General features: G+C 40.4%; 1 protein-coding gene across 1 annotated transcript; it reads right to left on the bottom strand.

Moving 5' to 3' along the window:
• Nucleotides 1-336: 336 nt before the first annotated feature.
• On the bottom strand, nucleotides 337-14,916 carry ces2b (carboxylesterase 2b). Its single transcript, XM_071528354.1, has 27 exons — nucleotides 14,811-14,916; nucleotides 11,686-11,758; nucleotides 9,922-10,061; nucleotides 9,490-9,700; nucleotides 9,258-9,399; nucleotides 8,788-8,921; nucleotides 7,543-7,696; nucleotides 7,321-7,425; nucleotides 7,092-7,190; nucleotides 6,828-6,971; nucleotides 6,557-6,634; nucleotides 6,307-6,454; nucleotides 6,050-6,199; nucleotides 5,848-5,920; nucleotides 5,587-5,757; nucleotides 5,186-5,386; nucleotides 4,954-5,095; nucleotides 4,484-4,617; nucleotides 3,239-3,392; nucleotides 2,122-2,226; nucleotides 1,888-1,986; nucleotides 1,603-1,746; nucleotides 1,332-1,409; nucleotides 1,082-1,229; nucleotides 825-974; nucleotides 623-695; nucleotides 337-520 (listed from the first exon to the last, which is right to left on the bottom strand). Exons 1-27 carry the CDS (start codon nucleotides 14,914-14,916, stop codon nucleotides 337-339), a joined length of 3,540 nt encoding a protein of 1,179 aa, XP_071384455.1.
• Nucleotides 14,917-16,172: the final 1,256 nt, after the last annotated feature.

Below are 16,172 nucleotides of genomic sequence, written 5' to 3'. Positions count from 1 at the left end.
TGTTCATGAGTAGAGTCGAGTCGAGTCGAGTAGAGTCGAGCCGGTACTATGCGGTACCATGCAGTGGAAAAGCGCCAAGTCTCATACTGAGTGTTATGCATTTTTGTGAATTTGAAAATGTGTGATTGATAGGTAAATTTAACAGCCCTTTGTAATCTGAACACTTAACACCGCAAGTGAACACAGACATTATTTTGCAGCTTTTTCCTGTCAGGCGTCTGTCTCTACTTGATGACACAGTTACAGTGTAAGTTGATCTCTTCTGATTCACATGATTGTAGTTAATGATGGAGTGTTTAAAATGCCCATGGAACGGAGAGAAGAGCGCTGCCCGTCCTACAGCTCGCCATGCTCCATCTTCTCTTGGTGTTGTCTGATCTTCTCTGGGAGGGTTTGAGTGATGAAGGTGAAGCGGTCCTTCTTTAAGTGCTGACCAGGTACTTGCTCCATCCCAATGGCCAGGTAGTCTCCTTCTGCTCCATACTGTGGCCAATGGGCCAGGCCGTCCCCATTAGGAGACCTACACACAGTTTTTAAAAATATGTTTGTCTTTTTTTCCCCATGTGAATAACATTAATAATAATAACAATAATAATAATAAATATTATTATTATATTCCTACCCTGTGCGGGCAAAGCTCCCCCAGTAGTTCATCATGGTTCTGCTTAGCTGTTCCTCCTCTTCTGTGCACACATCTAAAATGGTGGAAGTTTGGTCAAGCTTCAGCTGCAGACCTGCTAAAACTTTGCATTCTAGGAAAGCCAGAGACAAATCCAGACCTCTGGTGATCTTTTTGATGATTTAAAAAAAAAAAATGGACTTACCCTCTATTTTGACATGGGTAGTGGTGAAGCAGAATCCTAATACTGTAAAGAGTTCGTCTCCGTGGTCAGACCCAACAAAGCTCGGCCTTTTCTCCTGCAGGTATTTGGGAGCATACTGGTACTCATACAGGTATACAGGGGCACCGGCATCTAGTTGTAAACAAATGGGTGTGGAGTGTCTCAGTTATGCAAGTATGTGACACTAAAGAATCAACAATAGTCCTTTGTTGGATTGCATCATTTCCTTCTAAAAATACCTCTGTGGGCATTGGCAACCTTGATGGCTGGAATGGTGAACATCAGGTCTCCAAGCAGCTCAGTGAACCCATCTCTATTCTTCACACGATCTTCAGCGGTTCCTAGATATTCATCTGCTATCAGCTCTCTGATCAATTCATCTTTGGGCTTGAGAAAATAAAATAAACATTAAGTCTAACAACAGAGAAGCTCGAGTAGAATCAAGCAGTGAAATACTGTATACTGTATGTTGGGCATTGTTTCTCTTACATCAGGGAAGAACATGGCTAGAGTGGATGTGACGTCTTCCCGATCCATTCCCTCTGTCCAGTTTGGAGGAGCAAAGAACTAAGGGAAGATTAGCTGATTCACCAGTTTTGTTTTGTTTAAAGTTTAAGACAAGTACAGAAGTCAAATAATACAATTGTATCACCGGTTAAGATGGAAAACTGGAAAACAGTCTCCACTAAACTCTGAAAAATGCATTTACTGTTTTATCTGTTTTAACAAACATCAGTGATAATTATGCATTCATACTTACACTAGGAAGTAGCCAGCCCCCTTCATCATTATTGACACCGGTTATGAAAGGTATTTTGAGAAGTTCATGGTTTTGGAACAATTCAGCCACAGGTTTTGTCAGGAAGTGTCCATCAACACTGACAGGAAATCTCATCATTTGGTCCTTGTGAGGAAAAAAGGTGTTGAGGGCAGATGGTTTACTGACAAATCGTGACCAAAATATTTTGCTACACAAGTGAATATAGTTGATTTCAACTAATCTCATCAGTGCATTGTCTACTCATATCAGTTTTGCACATCTCACCTGCCCAAGAGTCACCATGGCATCATTATCCATGTGTCTCATGCAATCAGCGATCTTCTCTGTGCTTGTGATGCCACAGCCAGACACATTGGCTACCATCTGAGGATAGATATCAGGGATTCATGTCAATTTAAAGAGGAAAACAACAGAGGATGTGGTGGTGCTACTGTATGTTCTACATATTCTGCATTTACAGACATTTACATAAAAAACTTAAGCATATTCATAAATAACCTGAGCAACCGGCAGTGGATCATTTGTCACAAGTTGATCCATTGCAGCAGTACCGCTCTCAGCAATTGCATGGTGAAACAGGCCATCAGACAATGGTGAGAGAAGCTGGAAAATCAAGCAACAGAAAATATAAAATATTCCATGTAGTAAATTCACATTGACTTTACTGTGTATTAATGGCCAGAACTGGTTTTGATGGTTTATCTGTAAATTGATTCTTACCAGGAGGGAATTTGCTTCTAAACTCCTAACAATAATAATACAATTCATTTGTATAGCCATTAGCCAACATGCCAAACGTTAAAATAGAACTAGTGGGCCTACATGATCCCTGTCACATGAATACATAGCTAAATAGCTAATAGTAATAATAATAATAGTAATAATAATAATAACACATTTTATTTGTATATCACACTTTTAAATACGGTGTGAAATACAAATATCTCATGTTAACACATGAGATGTTAACATTTTGAGAGCTGAAGTTTTCAATGTAGACAAAAAAAGTTTCTGTCCTTCACGTAGGTTCTGATCCAGTTAAGGACCGGACCAGAGTCCACCCCATTTGTTTAGTCTATTCAGTAGTATGTAGTGATCGATAGTGTCAAACACAGAGCTAATATCGAGAAGGACAAGGATAGAGACCTTATTTAGTCCATGTTCATACACTCTAGTACTCAAGGCCTACAGTACAGGATAGGTCTCCAGTCAGGTGAAGTTATGACTTGGGCATAGCAGAGTAACTGCAGAGTTATGACTGATTGTAAACCTTAGGAGGGGCAAATCCTGCCAGGGATAGGAATGTGAAGACAGCCATGATAAGAAAGCTTGCTGATTCTCATGTAGACTAGGGTACATAACCTCATGTTCATTCTCTCTCACTGCAGTGGGATCCTGCTAAGACACTTCTTAAAATACAGTTGATGCAGTTTGTAGTTCTGCACCACCTGCCTAGAATCTGATAGCTGCAGGCAGAAAGCATGTGCTAAACCACTGTTGGCCACTGTGGTGGATTGGCATTTAGTCACCCGTAAATCATTACACCATAATGTGTGTGTGTGTGTGTGTGTGTGTGTGTGTGTGTGTGTGTGTGTGTGTGTGAGTGTGTCCTCACCAATAGGGATACGCTCACTCCACCAGCAGACTCCCCAAATATGGTGACTGAACCTGGGTCTCCTCCAAAGTTGTGAATGTGCTCCTGGATCCAGCGCAGGGCTTCCACCTGGTCCAGCAGGCCAAAGTTTCCTGACATGTGCTCATCTCCAGTGCTGGAGAGAACACACAATTGGAGTGAAACAAGCCAGACAGAGGCAGAGCAGACAGCCAATAGTAGGGCTGGCTTTTTCCAGATTACACAGCCATTTTTGATTCTTCTCATTGATTTTATTCTTTATCGGGTCCTTTATCGATTCCTACTGCATACATTTTCAGGGCTAAAAGACTACATACAGCTTTAGTGGTTAACTTTGTTTTATTACTCAAGAAAGACATTGCTGTATAGAGTAACTTTTGTCTCAGAATTACTTTTCAAAATAGCTAAGGCACATTTAGCATAATGCCTTACTTGGGAGAACAAAATCGAAGAATCACAGCAGTGAAAAAAATGCAAGTAATTGGAGGTCAACATCACAAAACAAAAACAAAATATTTTCCACTGACTGTATGACCACTGACCACTTTATTGGGTTGTTCAAGTGCACTCTACCCGTAATTACAGTATTTCCAACAGCACTTGAACACAGGATCTGCTTGATGGTTGGCACATTGCAGAACAAGTTAATGAGATATTGAGGTAAATATCAGACTTTTGGACCCACAGTGTAATTGTTTGGCTTCAGAACATTTGGTTTATGCTGCGCAAGCTTTATGGAGTAATTTTATGGTCTTTTTATTTGCCGTTTTTGGAACTCTAAAGAAACAGTCCAGCAACTTCTGCTGTCTTGAAGAAGGCTGCTACAGAGCTGCTCAGCTGCGCTCACCAACTCACTTTGTGTTAAATAGACATACAAACATCACCGGTGTTTCAACCCTGGTTTCTACTGACTTGAGGGTGAGTACCGTACGTATGTGACCTGCCAGCGTCAAATTACGTAATTGCCTGCGATAGCACACCGAAAGGGTCAGAAAGGCTGTTGTGCAGCTACTGGAGAAGAATCCAGCTGTTCAAAATGCTTAATGATCGATAAAAGGTGTCGGTGCGGTGGCTTGTCGATTCTGGTGAATTAGACAGATTAGATTAGATTAGATTTGTAACCGGGACTAAATTGGAACTGGTTCTTGATACTCATCCCTTGCCAATAGAGACATTAATTCTGTCTCAAAACTAATAGAACAGCAATAGTGACTTGAGCCTTTTTACCTGAGGAACCCCAGTAGTCCCAAGCGGTACTGGATCAGAACCACAACCATATCCTGGTAAGCAGCAAGGGCAGAACCATCATAAACTGAGGCTGACCCACTTGTTAGCCCCCCACCATGGATCCAGACCATGACCTAGGGAAAGAAAGACCTTGAATTTTTTCAATGAAGCATATTTATGGGACAAATTTACTATTATTCTAAAAATGATTAAAAACTATTATTCTCAAACAAACTAGACTAACGTGACAGACCCCAGTCTGATTAAAGCATAAAATTGATTGGGGTTTTCTTATTAATACAATTACTGACAATTTCTATTGCAGCCTGTTTATAAATGTAGTCCTCATCATTGTTACTGGCAATAAGCACTCTTTCAACTAGTCCTGGAACACTTAAACAACAAACTTATCTAAAGTTGAATCTCAATAACTGAGCAAGATCACCAAATCTGCAGCAAAGGGCTCTTACTGGGAGATTGGCATCTGGAGCTGCGTTTGCAGGAGTGTAAATGTTGAGGTAAAGGCAGTCTTCTGAAACGTCAGGGATTTCTACAGTCATGCCGCCGAGTAATTTGAACAGATCCTCAAGTAGCTGTTTATTCTGAACACATCTGTGACAGAAAAGATTATGTATTATAACTTCTGTAGGGGATGCAACTCTTCCAAATATATGCAACCACTCAGGTGCATAAATGCCTTACATGGGTGGCTGCTGTGTGGCATCCCTCACTCCTTCCCATCCCTCTGCAGGCTGGGGTGGGGCCAGTCTCAGGGAGCCGACAGGTGGCTTGGCAAACGGCACACCCACGTAGGCATGGACCCCCGTCTCCTTCCCCTTTACACTCACATATTGGCCTCTCACACCTCCAAGCTTTGTATGGACTACAGGTCCTTTTTTCAGTCTGTGGAGAAACAGCTTGATGAAAAAACAGAACATCGATTTTGCAATTCAAACACCAATTGATGACCACTCAACCAAAATTAATAATGATGTAGTTAATCCGTTGGTGAAATTCAATGTAATCATTTAGTGTTACACTTGCTGTATTTAATAATGTAGGGTAACAGTAGAGAGGTAAAATGGAGAACAGCAGTAACCTACAGCCCCATCTTCTCTTGATGTTGTCTGATCTTCTCTGGGAGGGTTTGAGTGATGAAGGTGAAGCGGTCCTTCTTTAGGTGCTGACCGGGTACTTGCTCCATCCCAATGGCCAGGTAGTCTCCTTCTGCTCCATACTGTGGCCAATGGGCCAGGCCGTCCCCATTAGGAGACCTACACACAGTTTTTAAAAATATGTTTGTCTTTTTTTCCCCATGTGAATAACATTAATAATAATAACAATAATAATTATTATATTCCTACCCTGTGCGGGCAAAGCTCCCCCAGTAGTTCATCATGGTTCTGCTTAGCTGTTCCTCCTCTTCTGTGCACACATCTAAAATGGTGGAAGTTTGGTCAAGCTTCAGCTGCAGACCTGCTAAAACTTTGCATTCTAGGAAAGCCAGAGACAAATCCAGACCTCTGGTGATCTTTTTGATGATTTAAAAAAAAAAAATGGACTTACCCTCTATTTTGACATGGGTAGTGGTGAAGCAGAATCCTAATACTGTAAGGAGTTCGTCTCCGTGGTCAGACCCAACAAAGCTCGGCCTTTTCTCCTGCAGGTATTTGGGAGCATACTGGTACTCATACAGGTATACAGGGGCACCGGCATCTAGTTGTAAACAAATGGGCGTGGAGTGTCTCAGTTATGCAAGTATGTGACACTAAAGAATCAACAATAGTCCTTTGTTGGATTGCATCATTTCCTTCTAAAAATACCTCTGTGGGCATTGGCAACCTTGATGGCTGGAATGGTGAACATCAGGTCTCCAAGCAGCTCAGTGAACCCATCTCTATTCTTCACACGATCTTCAGCGGTTCCTAGATATTCATCTGCTATCAGCTCTCTGATCAATTCATCTTTGGGCTTGAGAAAAGAAAATAAGCATTAAGTCTAACAACAGAGAAGCTCGAGTGGAATCAAGCAGTGAAATACTGTATACTGTATGTTGGGCATTGTTTCTCTTACATCAGGGAAGAACATGGCTAGAGTGGATGTGACGTCTTCCCGATCCATTCCCTCTGTCCAGTTTGGAGGAGCAAAGAACTAAGGGAAGATTAGCTGATTCACCAGTTTTGTTTTGTTTAAAATTTAAGACAAGTACAGAAGTCAAATAATACAATTGTATCACGGGTTAAGATGGAAAACTGGAAAACAGTCTCCACTGAACTCTGAAAAATGCATTTACTGTTTTATCTGTTTTAACAAGTATCTGTGATAATTATGCATTCATACTTACACTAGGAAGTAGCCAGCCCCCTTCATCATTATTGACGCCGGTTATGAAAGGTATTTTGAGAAGTTCATGGTTTTGGAACAATTCAGCCACAGGTTTTGTCAGGAAGTGTCCATCAACACTGACAGGAAATCTCATCATTTGGTCCTTGTGAGGAAAAAAGGTGTTGAGGGCAGATGGTTTACTGACAAATCGTGACCAAAATATTTTGCTACACAAGTGAATATAGTTGATTTCAACTAATCTCATCAGTTTTGCACATCTCACCTGCCCAAGAGTCACCATGGCATCATTATCCATGTGTCTCATGCAATCAGCGATCTTCTTTGTGCTTGTGATGCCACAGCCAGACACATTGGCTACCATCTGAGGATATATATCAGGGATTCATGTCAATTTAAAGAGGAAAACAACAGAGGATGTGGTGGTGCTACTGTATGTTCTACATATTCTGCATTTACAGACATTTACATAAAAAATTAAGCACACTGATAACCTGAGCAGCTGGCAGTGGATCATTTGTCACAAGTATATCCATTCCAGCAGTACCGCTCTCAGCAATTGCATGGTGAAACAGGCCATCAGACAATGGTGAGAGAAGCTGGAAAATCAAGCAACAGAAAATATAAAATATTCCATGTAGTAAATTCACATTGACTTTACTGTGTATTAATGGCCAGAACTGGTTTTGATGGTTTATCTGTAAATTGATTCTTACCAGGAGGGATACGCTCATTCCACCAGCAGACTCCCCAAATATGGTGACTGAACCTGGGTCTCCTCCAAAGTTGTGAATGTGCTCCTGGATCCAGCGCAGGGCTTCCACCTGGTCCAGCAGGCCAAAGTTTCCTGACATGTGCTCATCTCCAGTGCTGGAGAGAACACACAATTGGAGTGAAACAAGCCAGACAGAGGCAGAGCAGACAGCCAATAGTAGGGCTGGCTTTTTCCAGATTACACAGCCATTTTTGATTCTTCTCATTGATTTTATTCTTTATCGGGTCCTTTATCGATTCCTACTGCATACATTTTCAGGGCTAAAAGACTACATACAGCTTTAGTGGTTAACTTTGTTTTATTACTCAAGAAAGACATTGCTGTATAGAGTAACTTTTGTCTCAGAATTACTTTTCAAAATAGCTAAGGCACATTTAGCATAATGCCTTACTTGGGAGAACAAAATCGAAGAATCACAGCAGTGAAAAAAATGCAAGTAATTGGAGGTCAACATCACAAAACAAAAACAAAATATTTTCCACTGACTGTATGACCACTGACCACTTTATTGGGTTGTTCAAGTGCACTCTACCCGTAATTACAGTATTTCCAACAGCACTTGAACACAGGATCTGCTTGATGGTTGGCACATTGCAGAACAAGTTAATGAGATATTGAGGTAAATATCAGACTTTTGGACCCACAGTGTAATTGTTTGGCTTCAGAACATTTGGTTTATGCTGCGCAAGCTTTATGGAGTAATTTTATGGTCTTTTTATTTGCCGTTTTTGGAACTCTAAAGAAACAGTCCAGCAACTTCTGCTGTCTTGAAGAAGGCTGCTACAGAGCTGCTCAGCTGCGCTCACCAACTCACTTTGTGTTAAATAGACATACAAACATCACCGGTGTTTCAACCCTGGTTTCTACTGACTTGAGGGTGAGTACCGTACGTATGTGACCTGCCAGCGTCAAATTACGTAATTGCCTGCGATAGCACACCGAAAGGGTCAGAAAGGCTGTTGTGCAGCTACTGGAGAAGAATCCAGCTGTTCAAAATGCTTAATGATCGATAAAAGGTGTCGGTGCGGTGGCTTGTCGATTCTGGTGCATTAGACAGATTAGATTAGATTAGATTTGTAACCGGGACTAAATTGGAACTGGTTCTTGATACTCATCCCTTGCCAATAGAGACATTAATTCTGTCTCAAAACTAATAGAACAGCAATAGTGACTTGAGCCTTTTTACCTGAGGAACCCCAGTAGTCCCAAGCGGTACTGGATCAGAACCACAACCATATCCTGGTAAGCAGCAAGGGCAGAACCATCATAAACTGAGGCTGACCCACTTGTTAGCCCCCCACCATGGATCCAGACCATGACCTAGGGAAAGAAAGACCTTGAATTTTTTCAATGAAGCATATTTATGGGACAAATTTACTATTATTCTAAAAATGATTAAAAACTATTATTCTCAAACAAACTAGACTAACGTGACAGACCCCAGTCTGATTAAAGCATAAAATTGATTGGGGTTTTCTTATTAATACAATTACTGACAATTTCTATTGCAGCCTGTTTATAAATGTAGTCCTCATCATTGTTACTGGCAATAAGCACTCTTTCAACTAGTCCTGGAACACTTAAACAACAAACTTATCTAAAGTTGAATCTCAATAACTGAGCAAGATCACCAAATCTGCAGCAAAGGGCTCTTACTGGGAGATTGGCATCTGGAGCTGCGTTTGCAGGAGTGTAAATGTTGAGGTAAAGGCAGTCTTCTGAAACGTCAGGGATTTCTACAGTCATGCCGCCGAGTAATTTGAACAGATCCTCAAGTAGCTGTTTATTCTGAACACATCTGTGACAGAAAAGATTATGTATTATAACTTCTGTAGGGGATGCAACTCTTCCAAATATATGCAACCACTCAGGTGCATAAATGCCTTACATGGGTGGCTGCTGTGTGGCATCCCTCACTCCTTCCCATCCCTCTGCAGGCTGGGGTGGGGCCAGTCTCAGGGAGCCGACAGGTGGCTTGGCAAACGGCACACCCACGTAGGCATGGACCCCCGTCTCCTTCCCCTTTACACTCACATATTGGCCTCTCACACCTCCAAGCTTTGTATGGACTACAGGTCCTTTTTTCAGTCTGTGGAGAAACAGCTTGATGAAAAAACAGAACATCGATTTTGCAATTCAAACACCAATTGATGACCACTCAACCAAAATTAATAATGATGTAGTTAATCCGTTGGTGAAATTCAATGTAATCATTTAGTGTTACACTTGCTGTATTTAATAATGTAGGGTAACAGTAGAGAGGTAAAATGGAGAACAGCAGTAACCTACAGCTCCATCTTCTCTTGGTGTTGTCTGATCTTCTCTGGGAGGGTTTGAGTGAAGAAGGTGAAGCGGTCCTTCTTTAGGTGCTGACCAGGTACTTGCTCCATCCCAATGGCCAGGTAGTCTCCTTCTGCTCCATACTGTGGCCAATGGGCCAGGCCGTCCCCATTAGGAGACCTACACGCACACGCACACGCACACGCACCATATTGGAAAGGGGATGCCACCAGTTTCTAGTTGTTCATTTGTTTTTGCACTGGAACGCTACTGAGTTTTAAATATAGTTTAGGACCTTTTTTGAACAAAATCCCATGAACAAATGAAACTGCAAAGAAGTTGCTGCATACAAAAGGGATGTGAAAATAAAAACAAGCACAGATCCTTTACAGACCCACAGCGCCTGTGTTCAATTCAGTTCAATGCACTGAAGCATTACGACACGGTTATCGGTTAAATAATTCCACTTACGTCACATAAATAGCACAGGTGATAACGTTATCTAACGTTAAAGTTAATAGGGCAACGCAACATGTGGATGTATGTAAATTAACGGCTGAGAGTGGGGCTCGGTGTGTGGTAGCAATGCTCAGCTAGCGCGACACGTTTATCGGTTAAATTACCTATTCCACATTTATCGGTTAAATTACCTATTCCACGTTTATCGGTTAAATTACCTATTCCACCAACATTACATACCACAGGTAATAACGTTACCTACCATTAAGGTTTGCAGGACAGCAGAAGATGTGGATGTTTGTAAATTGACGGCGAAGGGTGTGGCTCTAGAGGCCATCTCACGAAGTGACATTTCATTAAGCGTTACCTGGCTGACTGGCTGACTGACTGAATGTATGACCTGAACTTGCCCCTGATGCCCTTGGCTGCACCGTGGGAAAAAACATTAGTTTCAGACTTTTAGCTTACTGCATTCGAAGGCTAGTAACATTTATCTAAAACAAGCTGAAGACAGCTCTTCATTCTCACCTGATTACAAAAACTACATTAAGTTTAAATGCTTTTGAGGGTATTTATGAAATATCTTGATTTTCAATTTAGAAAAACAACAATACTGTAGTTGTAAGGCACTCTGCTACAGGCAGACAGGACACAAGGTAATTAAATGAAGAAGAAATAGTGCTATAGACAGGATAACAAACTCTTCAAATCAAATATAGTGGAGAAAATGAGAAATACATATGAAGCACTGAATTCAAATAACTGTGTGACATATACCTTGTGTATACACACTTGGACAGTGTTTATACTGGGAGTAGAATGTAAATTAAAACATTTGAATAATGTGCAAAGAAAAATACTTTTTATCATTATTTTACCTACCTCAACTGTAAATCTGGACAAAATATGGGAAGTTGAGTCAATATGCAGAACAGAAAAAAGCCATTTTGTTTCATATTTTTAGTTGATTCTCTTTTGCAAGCACTGTCACATAATGACATTGCTGATAAGTCATTAGGACTGTGACGCTAAGAATTTGTGCATAACAGACTGAGTACTGTTTGTATTCATTATGTGACCTGGTTGAGTAAAGCCTTACTACTAGCCAGTGATTTATTAAGCTGTGAAGTGTCTGTGAGGCTATGAAATATACACAGAGGGCACACAACACAGCTATCATTTATTTTAGTTTAGTCTTTTAAAAGCAATTTCATAGTTCTATTTTTTGGAAGGGGTTGGGAAATGGGTTAGTTACCAAGAAAAAATATGACCTGGACAGTAAAGGGTTACCAATGTCACATTGAAGATTCACCCAGATCTTCTGCTCACCTGAATTGACTCCTACCTTGTACGAGCAAAGTTGCCCCAATATGCCATCATGGTTCTGCTGAGCTGTTCGTCTTCTTCCGTGCATGATCCTGGGAGAGAAGGGATTAAAGTGTTGGTACCCAAAGATGTTAAACACAATGTCTTCTGATAGATTGAACATCACTCTGAATTACATCATCTTAAAGTATCATTTTACCACTTAGTTTCAGATGATCTGTGGTGAAACAGAATCCCAAAACAAAAAACACCTCATCTCCATGGTCAGACCCAACAAAGCTTGGTCTCTTGTTCTTCAGTATGTTGAGACTTTCATGGAACAGATAGAAGTACACAGGAACTCCTGCATCTGTTTGTGGGATAAATGTCATTCATTAGTGCAATCCTAAAACAGTCCTGGGCTCTCATTTATCATCGTTGCATAGAAAAAAGATTCTAAATTCTCTCTTACAAATAAAATTTAGAATGTGCATACATACAAAAAAAAGGTATTTATCAAATGTGCATACTCACACCTAAGTAAGTGAGTAAGTAAAGCTTTATTTATATAGCAACTTTTTAAAACACACGGTTTACAAAGTGCTTCACAACAAGAAGATAAAAGAAAGAAAAGACATGGAAGACATAAAAACAACTTTAAGAGAAAACAAACAAAAAAAAATAATAATAATGCAATCAAACACATAAAGTATAGTATAAAACATATATATATGTAAAACAAACAACATGATAAAAAAGCCAAACCTATAAAATACACATAAAATCGTACATGCACACAAATCATAACCAAAGAAGACACCCATACAGTCACTTTTCACAAGAAGGCCTATAAAAATAGGTTTTTAGGAGTTACTTAAAAGAGTCAACAGACTCAGCTGATCTAATCGGTTTGGGGAGAAGATTCCAGAGAGTTGTGGCTAGTACTGCGAAGGCATGGTCTTAGATTTGAGTCTAGAACCGGGGACGACAAGCAGACCTTGATTGGAGGACCTCACTACCAAGGCTGTCTGGCTAAGGCAGGAGAACAGGGCATTACAATAATGTAGGCATTACAATAATCTAGGCGTGAGAAAATGAAAACATGAATTGAACCAACTTCTTAATATGTTGCTCAAAATTCATGTGCTCATCATAAACAACACCCAGGATGGAGGAGGCTTTAATGTTAGGTGCCAGAGGGCCTATATGGAGTTGAACCTCATTAACCAAGTGATTGGGGCCAAAAACAAGAACCTCAGTTTCATCAGAGTTTAAGTGCAAAAAGTTAAAAGACATCCAGTCCTTAATAGCGCCCAGACAGTTGTGGAGAGTGATGAGATTGCTCAGATTATTATAGGTTTAACAGACAAGTACAGCTGAGTATCATAAGTGTAACAATGGTATGATATACAACCAAAACTGTTGAAAATTTGACCCAAGGGAAGCATGTATATTGAGAATAGTATAGGACCGAGGATGGAACCCTGAGGAACCCCACACAGTAGAGGGGCAAATGAGGACATAGAGTTACCAATAGAAACCATGAAATCTCTGTTTGACAAGTAGGAGGAGAAACATTTCAGAGCGGTGCTGGAAATACCAACCCATCTGCTCCGATGAGGATGGCATGGTCAATAGTATCAAAGGCTGCGCTTAAGTCGAGAAGCACTAAGATGGAATGGTCACCATTATTAGCACACAAGAAGATGTCATTGGTAACTCTAAGCAAGGCAGTCTTAGTACTATGTTTTCGCCGGAAGCCAGATTGGAATTGATCAATATGTTGTGTCCCTCAATCACCTGTAGAAGCCGCTCAGCTACTACTTTCTCCAGGATTTTGGAGGTGAAGGAGAGCTTAGAAATTGGTCTGTAATTATTAAGAGAGAGGGGATCAAGGCCAGGTTTTTTAAAAAGAGGCTGGACACATGCACTCGTGAAGTAATCAGGTACACAACCGGAGATAAGGGACTGGTTTACAATGGAGAGGAGACTAAGATAGGCAGGACTTCTTTGAGGAATTTGGATGTAATTATATCTAATGAACTGGAAGACGAGCGCTTGTGTGATATGATATCTAAAAGATGTTGCCAGGAAACGGGAGCAAACTTAGTTAGCAAATTAAAACAACTGCCTGCAGGCTCAGGACAGGAGGAACAAGGCGCGATATTCGATCTGATGGTACCGATGGTACCTACACTTACTTACACCTGTGAGTAATCTGTCTTGATAAATACCACACTTTCTAAACCACCATCATGCTCATGCACAGCCACTCATTAACATAAATATGCGCCCCCAGTTGACCATATATGGTAACAATCTTCCCTTTAAATGCTGCAGGAAATGTCATCGATGTCTCCTCTGTGCTGGCCATGGCTCAGACAAAGAACGCAGGAGGAAGAATTTTTCCAATGCAGAAATTTAATTTTTGGTAACTGAGGTTGTGTCATACCACAAAGTAGCTACTTTCTGGAACACTCGATGGTAGATAAATAAACAAGCAAAAAAATACAGCATGTAAGCAGGTGTGAGCTGCATTAAACTGTTTTATCATCACAGCAGTGGCAGAAATTAAGAAAAAAAAAGAAGTTTGACATGATAATAGTCAACAAGAGGGACATTGCTGCAACAGGTGGAGGACAGACTGAGACCAGCCTGTCCAATGTAGACCGGACACTTTGGATCACTTGCCTCCTGTCGTGATAAACAATTATCATTTGAATATATTTCAGTAAGCCTGCAGGTCCTCCCTGAAGGAGAAGGTGGGGGCAGAGGTCCAATAAAACAGGACTTGGAAAACAAAAATCTACTGAGTCGTCACTCATCGCTTTCAGTTAAAACGTTGGTGCGCTGTCTGAAAATAAAAAAAATAGAACAAATAGACTCTTTGCTTGGAAATGGTCGTACGCATGCTTTACACACATATTTGTATGTATGCACTGTTGATAAATGAAGGCCCTGATCTTTGGACTCACCCTGTGTGTGCGTGTGTGTGTGTGTGTGTTTCGCTGTAATAATGTTTTAAATTGTTTTAATGGTAATAATGATAAACCCCAGCCTTAACTGTTATTATTGAAAGGACACAACAGGCTGGCTAAATTCAGGTTATATGATGGTGGGACTCAGCATCTAAAACATTTACAACACCAACAAGTAAGGTCTCACCTCTGTGGAAGTTTGCAGTCTTGAGGGAATTAATGGTAAACAGCACATCTCCAATAATCTCAGTGAACCCATCTCTAATTTTCTCACGATCACCTGAGGTTCCCATGTATTCATCAGCCACCAGCTCACTTTTCCACTGGTCCTTAGGCTAGATCATACAGATAACATTCAGTATGGTCTTGATGTAAAAAACACTGCGTCAAAACATCTGATAAACTACTGTCAGAATTCTGTTTTCTTTTTTTCTTTCTTTCTTTCTTTTTACACTCCTTTGCCATCTCTTTTTGGTACCATGAATGACTTATGTTACATAAGTCATTGTTTTGATTTCTCAATATTTTGATCTCACCAGATATCCTCACTTACATCAGGGTATGTAAACATGGTTATAATGGGTATGGCTTCTTCCCGGTCCATTCCATCCACCCACCCGGGACCAGCTATGGTCTAAGGTAACAAAACACAAAATTACATTCGATAATAACTGGACCGTTCTCCATTCATCAGTGGGTGCACATTTGATTCATTAACTGAGGTCAAAAGAGCATTGTCCTATCTACCTTCTTAAGATTCCTTATTTCAGAAGTCATGTTTTCATGCATACTGTTAACCTCTCACTTTGAATGACTGATAATAAATTAATAATAAGCAAATGCACAGTAATACATAATCAAGCATAGTAGAGTAAATCCAGTAAGTATGTATGGCAGTCATGAGGGGCAGAAACTAGACAACTGCAACAACAAATAGCACATGCAATTTCACATGCAACAGTCACATATTTCATTGCGTCATCATCTGCAGAAACATTTCTACCAAACCATCAGTTTTTCATTACACTGCATGTTTTTTTACTTCCAAATTGGATGTTTGAAAATTCTATTCTATCTAAACTCACAATTGGAAAAAGCCATCCTGCTTCGTCACTATTGCAACCAATCATGAGAGGCACATTATGCATCTCATGACTTTGGAAAAGCTCCTTTGCAGACCTGAGCAGGAACTTCCCGTCAACAGTCACTCCAGGCTGTATCACTACATCCTATAGAGGACAAGACAAACAACTCAATAAATGTTCCAACGCTGCCACCAGATAATATGGAAAAACAGAGACATGTAGGCATGATGCAAAACCAATAATTACTGAAATTGTGATTGTTGCAACTGACTGACACTTGGAAAAAATCCTGTTGAATTTTTCTCAGTATGAAAATCTGTCAATTGGAATATGCCTAAGCTGAGGCAAGCCACCTTCTCAAGTACAAGGAGTGCTATTCGCAAAAATTCTCAATTAGATCATGGCAACACCCTGAGCAACTTGTTTATGTCTACGACACAATAAAATGTTGCTATGGTCACTTT

The sequence above is a fragment of the Centroberyx affinis genome, unplaced genomic scaffold (genome assembly GCF_046629955.1).
Source record: "Centroberyx affinis isolate AG114_WGS23_722 - 3 ecotype Tasmania unplaced genomic scaffold, CSIRO-AGI_Caff_v1 ptg000121l_1, whole genome shotgun sequence".
In the NCBI taxonomy this organism is placed as follows: domain Eukaryota; kingdom Metazoa; phylum Chordata; class Actinopteri; order Beryciformes; family Berycidae; genus Centroberyx; species Centroberyx affinis.
This window is presented reverse-complemented; position numbering and strand designations above follow the sequence as displayed.